Consider the following 13,768-nt stretch of genomic DNA (forward strand, 5'->3'; position numbering starts at 1 on the left):
CGGTAAATTAGAAGAGGATCATATATTTTTCTGCCAACAACTTATCAAAGAGTTGAAGGGCCATAAAAAATCATACACGCGGCGGATATACGAGAAAAAAAATAAAATTTTGATGCAATTCATTAATTTTTTATTCCTTGCATTAGCAGAACGACACCGGAAGAAAAAGGGATGCACTCCCCTGAAACGGATCATCTTATAGGAAATGTATATAATAAGGTGAGTATTGATATGATAAGATACAGTTCTTGGAAACACTTTTGTTCACTACACACTACCCCACCTTAAAATCAAACTTATCGTATTATGTGTATCAGATGGCTTCAAAATCGCGACACTTTGTTCAGGTTTATTTGAAACCGGCATGTCTCATACCTCTGATATCATCGAATTGGACAACTCATTCAACAAGGGAAGATGCAACTTGGTCAGATAATTTCTTGGAAAGGATGCAAGAATTCATCAAGTTAAGCGAGATTGAAAGAGAACCAAATAAATAAAAGTCAAGGATTGAACCACCCACAAATATTGATTTAATCGGTGACACATGTTTTGATTCATTTTAGTTTTTATTCAATGATGTATTTATGTGGTTAGATATATTTTGTATGTAATATTGTAAAAGTATTAATGATGATAAATATATACATTTTCATAGATTTCAATCTATGTTTCAATTTTCAAAATATTTTTCTATTTTCTTTTCTAAAACATACTTTGTTTCTGAAATTGGTTATGTGTGAACACGGTCGGTTGCATCCGAAAATATATTTTCGGATTCACCAAAAATATTTTTAAAAAATACGAACTGGGGTTTATTCGAAAGTTCATTTCTAGATGCACCATATTTTCACAAATTTCACACAACAAAGTATGGTGTATCCATAAATACATCTCCATAATTTTTCCTGAAACATAATTGAATTTCTAAGGTCCATATTTACCTAAAACTTGTATAAATATGGTGCATTCATCTCATATTTTTAACAAAATCACATTGCACTAGAATGAGCATATATTGACATGTCGCATTTGTCTATTTTAACGACACAAATGTCTCATTTGAATTTAAGGTCACTGAGTACACCTCTCTTATAGATCTGAAATTCATATTGGAGAGTCTACTTAGACAATCCAAAAGTTGTCAAAATTGAGCACCGTTCACCCTCGATTGACAATGAAGGAAACATTCAGTCCAATTCAACAAGTTTGAGCTTAAGACAAATGAGGATTTAAGGGTTATGTGGAGTCAATTCATTGTTACGAAACAAAAGATTTGATCAAGCTAAATGTGATTAATGATAAAATATATTGTTCGACTCATGTTAATGATTAACTATGTAATATTTCATTTTTTTATGAATGTTATAACAATTATCGATATTAATTTATCTTCATTTCTGTATCAGTTTAAAATTCAAAAATACATCTTCGTAAGATGCACGGAGATGCATATCCAGATTAAATCAAGTCATAAAATTGAGGTAGGATTCGATAACAAATGAATTGTATTTGAATGAGATGGGTCTAAAAATACATTTCAGAATTTTAAGAATAGTTTTAGTTTTTCACTAGACGAAGCAATATTAGGGTGTATAAAGCAATCTATATGAAAATTAGTGTAACGTGAGCCCATTGGGCCAAAAACGGAGGCACTGATTGATATGGGCTCAGAAAGTAGTTGGCCGCAGTTCATCGAGTTCTCCGTCTCCGAGGGGGTTGTAGCCACGGCTCCAGAGTTCAACTTCGTCGGTAACAATGGGTAACACATCCTCCATGCTCACTCAGTACGACATTGAAGAAGTCCAGCAACACTGCAATCACGCATGTAAGATCATCATCATCATCACTCCTTCTGTTCAATTCTCACCATTTCAATTTTCCTAACAACTTCTTCAATTTCTCCTTCTAGTTACGCAGCAAGAGATCGTTTCTCTATACGAACGTTTTTGTCAACTCGATCGCAACAATTGTGGTTTCATTCCTTCCGATGAATTCCTCTCCATTCCAGAATTCGCCGTCAATCCTCTCTCTCAGGTTCGTACTATGTATCAATCTTTCTCTAACTGGAATTGAATTTAAGATGCGAAATGTAAATGAATGGTTGAATTTACAGAGTTTGTTGAGAATGCTGGATGGATTCAACTTCAAGGAGTTTATAGCTTTTTTGTCTGCATTCAGTCCTCGCGCCACTCTCCAAAACAAAATTGAATGTATGTGGTAATTGATCTTAACATCTATGAATTCGTTGAATGAATGAAAAATTTGGATTGGATTGGATTGGATTGAATGAATTGTGGTGTGTTTGTTTTGTAGTTATTTTCAAGGTTTATGATACGGATTGCAATGGAAAAGTTAGCTTTGATGATATATTGACAGTTTTGAGGGATTTGACTGGACAATATATGTCTGAAGATCAGAGAAAGGTTACCGATAATTACAGCTTTCTAATGCTTTTCTGTTATGCAATTTGGTTTTTCTTCTATGATTTTTTTGTATCTTAGAAAAACTAAAACAGAAATTATTGAGAAAGATCTCGAGATTAACGATTTGGATAGAAGCATGGTCCTGGATAGAACATTATGGCGATAGTTGATCCATGTAGCCGACCCCATTTAATAGGATAAGACTTGGTTGTTGTTATTGTGTTTTCTTTGTATGAATTGGCCTTTCATTGTTTCCTTCCTAGTTATCTAAGATAGAGAATGCTCACTTTCTATTTCGGGTTCATTTGAAACACCGATTTTGGAATTTGATGTTTCAAGGGATTGACAATCAAATTAATAAGATAAGGAAAGGAGTGTATGGACAAATATATGGTATTAAGTCCAGAGAAGCTGGAAAACTAAACGAAAGTACTTTTTAACCTCAGCAGATGAGATAAAGCTTTCTTTGAAAAGTTTTACTAATTCCATTTTTTTGTTTCACCCCTTTAAAATATAAATCATTTTGTGTGTATTACTGGAGGATGAAACATTTATCCTTCTCTTAGATGAATGTAAAAAGCATATAATTTGTTCTCTCAACCAAAAAAAGTATTTATATGAAGTGTGTTATATCAGTGGGTATATGTAATTGAAATTTTGTTAATGAGGCTGAGAATGGAGACTTTATTGGAGGATATCAGTTTTCTTTTGTTATTGTTATTTTACATTCCAATCCCCTAAGATAATGAGGGATGATTTGGTCTGCTTTTAACAACCTCTGATGTATTTTGCTTCCTTTGTACATACAGGAAGTTCTGGCACAGGTCCTTGAGGAAGCTGGATATACAAAGGATTCATTCTTAGTCTTGTCTGACTTCATGAAGGTACTGAAACAACTAATATCTAGCATCACTTGTTGCACTGGAATACTTAAGTTTCATTTCGGTAAATATGTTATTAGACAAGTGGTAGGTTAGGAATAATGCAGAGAGTCTTTTTGTTGTTTCTCATTATTATCATGAATCTTAAACTTTTTACTTCAAAGCCATGGAAAGCTTTTGTTAGAATAGTTGCCTAAAATCCTTAATGCAAGTTAGGACAGTTTTCTATATCATTGCACACATAATAGCTTGGAGTGACAGTAGTCGCTGACAACCCTCGACGATGGAAATGGTCCAGCTATGCTTTAACAAAACTGACCTGGCCTTTTTCTCAAATCCAGGGCCTAAGCTTGACTGGAACATATATAGGCTTATTTCCAAGGCTTGAATGTTATAAGAGTATAACAAGGGTCTGAAAGCCTATTTGAATTTTGCGGCAAGACTTTCAAACATGTTATAATGCTTACCTCTTAGTTAAACCAACTTCAATATCTTCAGTTGAAACACAGATTCTAATTAGATTTAGCATATATAAACTTTATGCTTATCTTTGTCAACGTGCATTGCATTTTTCAAGCTTCCTACTGGTTGAGGGTGATACAACCGAATACATGCTCCTGGTTGTTTTAGGTTCATACATCTTCATACTCATCTGGACTTCTACCATGCACAATGAACACTGCTATCTGCTGGTATTTGTTAACTTTGCCATATTTCATTTGAAAAAAATGCTTGACCATCCCTTTTTACTGATAGATTCTTGGCAATTCGGATTTGAAGATGGAAGCTGAGGTTCCTGTGGATTAGCACGATGACAGCATTTACCCTCTAGTATAATTTACCCACAAAAATACCTCTCAGTCATGCCTTATTCTAGATTTGATTAAGGAGATTCTTGATTCTGATAAATCTTTTCTGCCTCATAGTGAATGATAGTGTATTTGTTGATAGCATAATAAAAACTTGGTGATAAAGTTTTAAACAGTTGCTTTCAGCGCTATGTATTTCTATTTAGAAATAATGTTTGAAGTAAATATGAGCTTTTTTAATCTTAAAAACGATTGATAATGAGTAATATCAATTGTTTTTAAATAAATCGATTGATTGATGAACATACCTGCATTAAATAAACATTATATAAATGGAAAGATATATTGACACTAGCTTTTAACACCTACACCGTATTATATCAATTGGTAATGAGTTTATGTTAATAATTTTATAAGGTTCTAAGAAGGGATAATCTAGGAAGAAGGAAAAGTCAATCAGACTGGGTTGGGCAAGTATACAGATAAGAAATAAGGCCTTAGGTTGCCCAAGAGTTTGCTCCATGACCATAGGCGATGGACGATACCTGTCCGACATGGGCAACTAGCTCCATTCACTTGGTGAATGTGAGTAGTGAGTCACGAATACCAACTGAGTTAGGGACAGTCAACTTGGTGAATGTGAGTAGTGAGTCACGAATACCACGAATACCAACTGAGTTAGGGACAGTCAACTTGGTGAATGTGAGTAGTGAGTCACGAATACCAACTGAGGTAGGGACAGTCAAAGAGAGGAAATCAATATCTCTAGGATTCTAGGAGACTAAGTCCTCTAACAACCACATTTCTTGGTCGTCAAGTTAGGATAAGCTACTCTCTGACTCTCTAGACCAAGTCTAAGGAGCCTCTACAAATATCTCATTTCTAAAATGAGAGGGATCTTCAACTTTTCCTAAAAATTATATATAATGCCTCTACAAATATCTCATTTCTAAAATGAGAGGGATCTTCAACATTTCCTAAAAATTATACATAGTTTCTTACCACTATGTACGAGCTATCCCTAACCCAAATATCGTGAGCTACCCCTATGTATCACTCAAATATCCAAAAACATCCTTCATAGTCCTACACCACAAAGTGTTGTCAACCAATGTACTTTTTATAGTCCTACACTATAAAAATCGAGAAGTTGTGAACCTGCCTTCTGTTAATATAAGTTAGACTTGGTGCCTTGGCAACTTAGAGCCACCCAGATGGAAATGTTGCGTTGATATTATATCTAATATGTCATTTTTAATTTCTCACACATATAAAGAAGGTAACGGTTGTGCTTTTTTTTCCAATATGAGCCACACATCTTCTTTCCTTATCTTTGTTATTCTATATCGTTGGACATTTTTTTTTCCAATATGAGTCACACATCTTCTTTCTTTATCTTTGTTATTCTATATCGTTGGACATTAGGCCGGATTATGTAAGAAATAGGATAAAATTCTTTTTTTATGAGTAACTTTTTATTGAGTGGGTTATGGCTTAATGTCCTACTCCTTTTTATGTATCCTTTTTTTTTAATATATTGGATTTTATATTCAAAAAATACTCTAATATAAAAAATAACTAATTCACCCTCCAAAACTAAAAAAAAAAACAAGACCAATTATTAACGAATTAATATCACAGTCAATTTTCTTATTTTCTGTGATTTATTCAATGAGCCTTTTTATCTATGAACAAATAGTAGTACTCCTTCTATTTTTTATTATAAGTCATTTTGTTATTTTCACATATATTAAGAAATGTTATTATAGTTATATAAAAATAAAAAATAAAAAATGATTTTATAAATGATCCTTCATTAATGTTATATAAAAGATAAATCAACTATCTAACTAAGATTAGAAAATACCACTGATCTTCCTAATTTACCCTTTATAACATAATTACATTACACTACAAATTGCCCTTAAATATAATTGACTAAATCAAATTGCATTGCCCAATCAAAGCCACAAATTTTGTCAAGTGGCGGAAGCTTATTGTTGTTTTCATTCAAGTGTGTTACATGCATATCCCGGGTAACAACTTCCTTTATCCTTTCAAACCATTGGACTTCATTTTTTACTTGTCCCTCTATTCTTTTTCGTATAACATCTCTATGTTAGGAAACTCTGATAACTGACTTGCTTTATTGAATAATAGAAAAACTAATATATAGCTTATTACATAAACTGACTATCCTAAAGCTTAGCTAGAAAATAAGAACTAATAACGACTAAATCAAAAAGGAATCCAACTGTTATGCTAACAGCCCTATAAAATAGGACATTTATTCTAACAAACTAACCAAGTCAGAATTAACCCTATCATTTCCTCCCTTGAACTAGACAGTAGACTAGTTTAACTTAGGTGCATCACATACTCCAAGTTTCTTCCTAAGATGCTGAAATGTCTTCAACTTGAGAGGCTTAGTGAAAATGTCTGTTATCTGTTGTTCAGTGCCACAAAACTTCAGTTGTATAGCTCATTCATTCACCATATCACGCAGGAAGTGGAACCTTACATCAATGTGCTTACTCTTTCTGTGCATCACATGGTTTTTGGATAACTTAATTGTTGAACTATTGTCACAAAATATAACTGGACTGCTACTACCATCATAGCCAAGCTTCTTCAACACTCTTTTCATCCATATCATTTGACATGTGCAGGCTGCAGCAACTATAAATTCTACTTCTATGGTGCTCAGTGCGACAATAGGTTGTTTCCTTGAAGACCATGCTACAACTGCATTGCTCAGAATAAATGCATACCCGGATGTACTCTTTCTGTCCTCCATACTTCCAGCATAATCACTGTCGCTGAATCCAATCAGCTCTGTATTTCCAGTCTTCCTATAGAGAATCCCATAGCTAGTGGTTCCTTGTAAATACCTCAATATCCTTTTAGCTGCCATAAGATGAAGCTCAGTTGGATTTGTATCTACTAATGAGGCTAACTGAATACATCACATCAGGTCTTGTGGTTGTCAGATACATCATGCTTCCAACCAACTGCTTGTAGACTAAACTATTCACTTTCACACCATCTTCATCTTTGTGAATTTTGAAACCTGGAACCATTTGATTATGCACAGAATTGCTTTCTTCCATTCCAAATTTCTTTATCATATCTTTCACATACTTCTTCTGGCTGATAAATATCCCTTCATCAAACTGTAATACTTCTATACCAAGAAAGTATTTCATCTTTTCCAAGTCAGACATGTCAAACTCTTCATCATGGACTGTTTGAACTCTCTCATCATAGCACTATCATTACCCGTATAGATTAAATCATCAACATATAGGCTAACAATTAAGAAGTTACCTTGTTTATTCACTTTAGTAAATAATGTCTGTTCACTTGCATCCTTCTCGAATCCTATATGCTTGAAGTATGACTCTATTCGACTGAACCATGCTCGTGGTGCTTGCTTGAGTCCATATAAAGATTTGTTAAGCTTGTAGACCTTCCTCCCTTCATCCTTCAACTCATAACCCTTAGGTTGTTCAACATAGACCTCTTCCGATAATTCTCCTTGGAGAAAGGCAGATTTCACATCAAGTTGATAAATAATCCAACTTCTTTGAGCTGCAAGAGCAATGATCATACGTACAGTGTCCATACGAGCTACAGGAGCATACACTTCATCATAATCAACTCCTTGTTGTTGAGCATATCCTTTCGCCACTAAGCGAGCTTTATATTTTTCAATTTCTCCCAATTGATTCAGTTTGGTCTTGTATACCCATTTGACTCCTGTGGTTTTAACACCTCTTGGCAAATCAGTTAGCTGCCATGTCCCATTCTTCTCGATTGTACTTATTTCATCATCCATTGCTTGTCTCCATTTTCACTTTGCACTGCCTCTTCAAAACTGATTGGATCAGAGCTAGCAAAGAAAGCAAAATGTATTTGACCATCTTCTTCTACACCAATAACATCTTCAACAATAACATAATCATTCATCCATACTGGTGCTCTTCTAACTCTGATTTCTCTTGCATTGGAAGTTATAGGATTGGCACTAGGTACAACAACCTCAATTGCATCACTTGTCATCTCCTTTTCTTCTTCCTCGTTGCTTTGTGTGTCATGATTCTGTTGGGTGATTTCATCATTTTCTTCTCCCACCTCTAGATCAAGTCTAATGAATTCTTGGTAACTTTCATCCCAATTCCACTTCTTTTCTTCCTCAAAGACAACATCCCTACTGATTATGACTTTCTTGTTCAAAGGATCATAGAGTTTATATCCCTTGGATTCTGCACTTACCCCAAACAGAACATAACTGCGACTCTTATCATCTAGTTTAGCTCGTCTAGCATCAGGGACGTGAGCATGAGCTACATAACCAAACATTTTGAAGTGTTCAACTGAAGGTTTCACCCCACTCCAAGCTTCTTCAGGGGTCATGTCCTTGACTGATGATGTTGGACATCTATTTAGAACATAGAAGGCCCAATTCACAGCTTCTGGCCAGAAATTTCTTGGCACATCTTTCTCAGCCAGCAGACATCTCACCATATTCATTACAGTTCTGTTTTTTCGTTCTACAACACCATTTTGCTGAGGTGTGTAGACTGTGGTTAACTGCCTCTTAATGTCATTCTCTCTACAATATTCTTTGAACTCATTTGATGTAAATTCACCTCCACGATCTGTTCTTAAGCATTTAATGGACAAACCGGATGCTCTCTCTACACACGTTCTGAATTGCTTAAAGACACTAAAGGCATCGACCTTATATGCAAGAAAATACACCCAAGTTTTTCTACTAAAATCATCAATGAAACAAATGAGATACCTCTTTTGTCCGTTGGAAGTAGGAGAGATTGGACCACAAACGTCAGAATGAATCAACTCTAGTTTTTCTGAAGCTCTCCATATCGCCTTCTTTGGAATAGTTTCTCGATGTTGCTTCCCTTTTAAACAACTCGTGCATACAACATTGGTTTCAGCAAAATGTGGCAGCCCTTTCACCATTTCCTTGTTTTTTAGAGTCTTCAAACCTGTATAGCTTAGATGACCATATCTACAATGCCAAAGTTGAGCGAGATCTTGGACATCAGCTTGAAAACACTTTTCACTTGTTGTCTGCTTGCAACAAGGTGTATTAGTGAGCAACGCAAACATTTTGTTGGTTGTCATTTTGCTGGTAATGACTAGACCTTTTGTAGAATGGTAGATCCTACATTGATTGTCCTTTATCAGAACAGCTAGACCTTTCTCTTGTAGTTGTCCAATACTAAGAAGATTGTTCTTTAAATCTGGCACATAAAACACATCTTTGACAGTGTGATAAACTCCTTCCAAGACTAGTCTTACACTTTCTTTTCCAACAACACTCATTGTTGTATGGTTGCCCAATCTGACATTTTTTTTGAATCCATTCTCCATATCCATGAATAGTGAAGAATCACCACACATTTGGTTGTTGCAGCCAGTGTCCAGAAACCACACATCTTGTTGATTGATTCTAGAAGATTCAACATATGTCATAAGCAACATCTCTTCTGATTCTTCAAGCTCAACATAGTTTGCTTGCTTCGATAAATTTGGACACTCGTACTGATAGTGTCCTAGCTTATGGCATGTGTAGCATTCGACGGTCGCCCTGTTGTAACTTTGTCGACCCCTGCCTCCGCCTCTTCCTCCTTTGAAAGTGCTTGTTCCTCGTCCTCTTCCACCTTTTCTTTCATCATAGGACACCTTGAGAGCATGTTCTTCGTCTCTATCTTTCTTAAACTTTTGTTCATGGACAAGAAGAGAACTCTGCAAAGCATCAACAGAGAGCTCATCAATGTCCTTTGACTCTTCTATGGAACAAACTATATAGTTCCATTTTTCAGTGAGGGTTCTCAAGATCTTCTCTACGATCTTAACATCAGCCATATCCTCTCCGTAATTTCTCATATAATTTGCAATCATCATCACTCGGCTAAAATAATCACCAATTGCTTCACCTTGTTTCATAGCTAGGACCTCAAACTCTCTGCGAAGGCGGTTGAGTTGAGCCCTTTGAACTCGAGCATTCCCTTGACATTTCATCTTCATGGAATCCCAAAGTTGCTTGGATGTCTCCTTCTGAGTGATCGTTTTAAGAATTGACTTGTCAAGAGATTGAAACAAGTAATTCTCCGCCTTTAGATCTTTGAGTTGCACTTCCTCCAGTGTCTTCTTTTATGCTGCTGTTAGCACTTCATTAGCACCTGGTTGTGAATAGCCAGATTCCACAACGCTCTAGTACTCCTTGGATCGGAGTAGATTCTTCATGACCATGCTCTAGTGGTCCTAATCACCATCGTATTTCGGAATAGAGGGTTGGGAAAAACCATTGTTTCCTTCAGCCATTGCTTACGAACTTTCTCTCCTTTTTTTTTCTCTCTCTCGATATGAAGTCTAGCTCTTGATACCAGATTGTTAGGAAACTTTGATAACTGACTTGCTTTATTGAATAATAGAAAAGCTAATATATAGATGATTACATAAACTGACTATCCTAAATCTTAGTTAGAAAATAGGAACTAATAAAGACTAAATCAAAAAGGAATCCAACTGTTATGCTAACAACCCTATAAAATAGGACATTTATTCTAACAAACTAACCAAGTCAGAATTAACCCCTCTCTCTCTCTCTCTCTCTCTCTCTTCAGTTTTTCAAGCTCTAACAATAACATCATTTCCTTCTTCCAGATCTAGCTTCTTGCCATTTCATCTGAGGTATTATCGTCTTTTGACATCACCTAAAATGTTTGTTCAATGTTCATTTCATTTGGCATAACTTTCACATCTAAGTTATTATGAAACTTTTCTTCATTGTTGTTGTTAATGTCTCTTTCAGATTTGTAAGTAAAGTAAATTTATATAATTTTATACGGTACATTTGTATTTAAATCATCGTCTTAGTTTTTTCTCCTCTCTATACTTTTACCATCCTTCTGCCCATCTTTATCCGAATCCAAGTGTTAACTTTTTTTTCTTCTTCCACTTTTTTTAGTCATTTCTCTTCAACTGAACTGAACTGTAGTCAAACATGTGTAGTTTTTTTTGCAGTTTAATATAAACAGTTTTGATTTGTTGTCAGGTTTGGAGTTTACCCATTATTTTGCAGATTTGCTGCCGAGTTAGTGTTAAAATGGAAGGAAATGTGACTCTTTGTTGGTGTTTTTATAACAAGAACAAGTTACATATGTATCACTTCTTAAGCTACCGAGTTAGACATGGTTTGTATAGTCAAGAATAGCCTCTAGTATCTGTTATATCACTGCTTAATTTAGGTTATGTTTTCCAGTTGGTCTTTTGTATGGGAGATATTAGAGATAAGAGCAATATGAGTTGGAATGGTAAGTAGATAAGTTGAAATATTATATTAGAATATCATTCACACCAGATTAAAATCATATTATAATATTGAGTCTTTCACTTCACATGACTACATCGATAAAATCTTCTGATTGAAATCTTCGCCAATCATGTAATGCTCATGAACCAAGGTAAATATGAGTGTTTTGTTTGAAATAATAGTTTGTAGGAATCTGGGATTTATATGAAGGTGGAAATAAACCCAAGAAATGGGGGTTTGAATTGGGTTTCTAAAAACAAAAGCTTTTTCAAAACCAACTCAATAAAGCAATAACACAAACAAGAAAAATAACAAAGTTATTATTATACTGGTTAGCTATTAACGAAGTTACCTCCAGTCCACCATACCAAGGTGATTTCGCCTTCTCAATAAGGACTTAATCTGTTATAATCAAAACCTGATTACAAACACCACAAAGACAAACTGTCTTTGTCTTCTTGAGTCTATATGGCTAAAACCTAGTCACTTAAGGAAACCACTCAAACAACTTTGAGATTTACAAGTGTGTGTTTACAAGTATTGCTTCTAATAAAGCATATTAACACGAGATTAATATAAAGAATATCTCACACAATAACAAGCAACAACTCTTGTGTGTTTACAAAGATTATACACAAAAAATATTTGCTGCAACAAATAGCGTGTGTGTGAGCGTTGTAATAACATGAGCAACTTCTTCAATTCTTCCAAGACTTCTTTATATAGGTTGTCGTGACTGAAAAAGTGACAGAGTCGCCACCATCCTTTATTCGTTCCTAAGGAACAGGAAAATAATGATAAAACCTAATGACTAAGGGTGAAAGACTGGGTTCGAGAGTCACTTAAGTAAAGGGAAGGTGTTAGGCACCCCTTACCTCCATTGTACTCAATGTGATCCTTCTTTAGTTCTAGGGTTAGTGTGTTTCTAAGGAACATTTGCTTTAATATTTATTAATTGTTTAAGTATTTATTTATTTATAAAAATGTTTTATTATTTTAAAAGAAAATTGATTAATTGAGAAAGGAAAACTTAGAAATGTTTTTGATTATTGTACTCGCTAGAGTTTACGACTCTATGCCTATGTACCTCCAAGTTCATTGAAGGATCAGAGTCTCATAGTTCTGGTAGAAAAAAGTTGTTTGTTGATTGTTTTTATCCCTTGAAGATTCTCACGCATCGAGGGCGGAGAACCGATTGATTTTAAGAAAATGCCTCAATACACTAGGGTAGAGGACTTATAGTTTGAAGTGTGTTGAATTTGATTTTATCCCTTGATTGTTTGTAAAGATAATATTTAATTTATTTAAAAAAATAAATTAGTGATCATACTAGAATATTAGACATAATCCTTTATCCCGATTTTATCCCTCATTTAACCCTTGAAAACCTTAGAGTTTTATCACATGTCCTTGTCCCATTTGATTTGAAAATATAATTTAATTTAATTAAGAAAGTTAAATAAAATGTAATAAGATATATCATTTATCCCAATTTTATCCCTAATTTACAGTGCGCGAAAGAAAAACAACCGGCGAAAGAAAAAGACAGAAGAGTCGCCACCGTGCGTTATTCATCCCAAAGGAGGGAAAGGAAACGCTCGAAGTAAACCTGAAAAAAGGAAAGGACAAGACGGGGTCTCGCAACCAAATCTTGGGTTCGGGAGTCGGTTATGCGAAGGGAAGGTATTAGCACCCCTACGCATCCGTAGTACTCTACGGGATCCACTTTTGTGGCTTTTTGTCTAAAGGGTGTGGGTTTGCCTAATGTACTATTTACTAAGAAGGTTAAGAGAAATGACTCGCGCGGATGTCGCATCCACTGCATACGTATCTCATATGAATATGAGAATCAGAGTCTTCGTAGTTCGGCTGACCTATGGGTTGGGGGGATGTGTGCTCGCTAAGACATCACGTCTTATGCCTACGTATCTCATCTGGAATGAGAATCAGAGCAAGCCGTAGTTCGGCTAACGTAACTAAATGGATGGCCCTACAAATGAGTCATTACACCTTGGGCAAAGTGTAAGACTTTCGATTTGAGAAACATGATGTCCTCATCAGGAAAGTCAAACCTCATAGGTTGGTAATCATCAATCGGTTGCTCTGCAAGATAGTCTGACAAGACACTTCCCTTGATGGCTTTTTGTGAAGTGTATTGGACGTCGTACTTTGTCGGTATCATTTGTCGCCTAGTAACCTTTCCGGTAAGTGATGGCTTTTCAAAAATATACTTGACTGGATCCATTTTTGATATCAATAGAGTCGTGTGAGTCAACATATACTGTCTTAGTCGGCGAGCAGCCCATG

General features: G+C 35.2%; 1 protein-coding gene across 1 annotated transcript; it reads left to right on the plus strand.

Annotated features, from left to right (window-relative positions):
- Nucleotides 1-1,666: 1,666 nt before the first annotated feature.
- On the plus strand, nt 1,667-4,341 carry LOC127138461 (uncharacterized). Its single transcript, XM_051064917.1, has 6 exons — nt 1,667-1,828; nt 1,913-2,037; nt 2,117-2,213; nt 2,317-2,426; nt 3,236-3,310; nt 4,064-4,341. Exons 1-6 carry the CDS (start codon nt 1,759-1,761, stop codon nt 4,112-4,114), a joined length of 528 nt encoding a protein of 175 aa, XP_050920874.1. The 5' UTR covers nt 1,667-1,758; the 3' UTR covers nt 4,115-4,341.
- The last annotated feature ends 9,427 nt before the right edge of the window (nt 4,342-13,768 follow it).

Source organism: Lathyrus oleraceus, chromosome 4, assembly GCF_024323335.1.
Source record: "Lathyrus oleraceus cultivar Zhongwan6 chromosome 4, CAAS_Psat_ZW6_1.0, whole genome shotgun sequence".
Classification (NCBI taxonomy): Eukaryota; Viridiplantae; Streptophyta; class Magnoliopsida; order Fabales; family Fabaceae; genus Lathyrus; species Lathyrus oleraceus.

Bases quoted from the DNA above. Each gene is read 5' to 3' on its own strand.
- LOC127138461 (XM_051064917.1), top strand. From the start codon at position 1,759: ATGGGTAACACATCCTCCATGCTCACTCAGTACGACATTGAAGAAGTC. The intron at 2,427-3,235 runs GTTACCGATAAT...TTGTACATACAG, and splicing joins TGTCTGAAGATCAGAGAAAG to GAAGTTCTGGCACAGGTCCT. The intron at 3,311-4,063 runs GTACTGAAACAA...TTTTACTGATAG, and splicing joins TCTTGTCTGACTTCATGAAG to ATTCTTGGCAATTCGGATTT.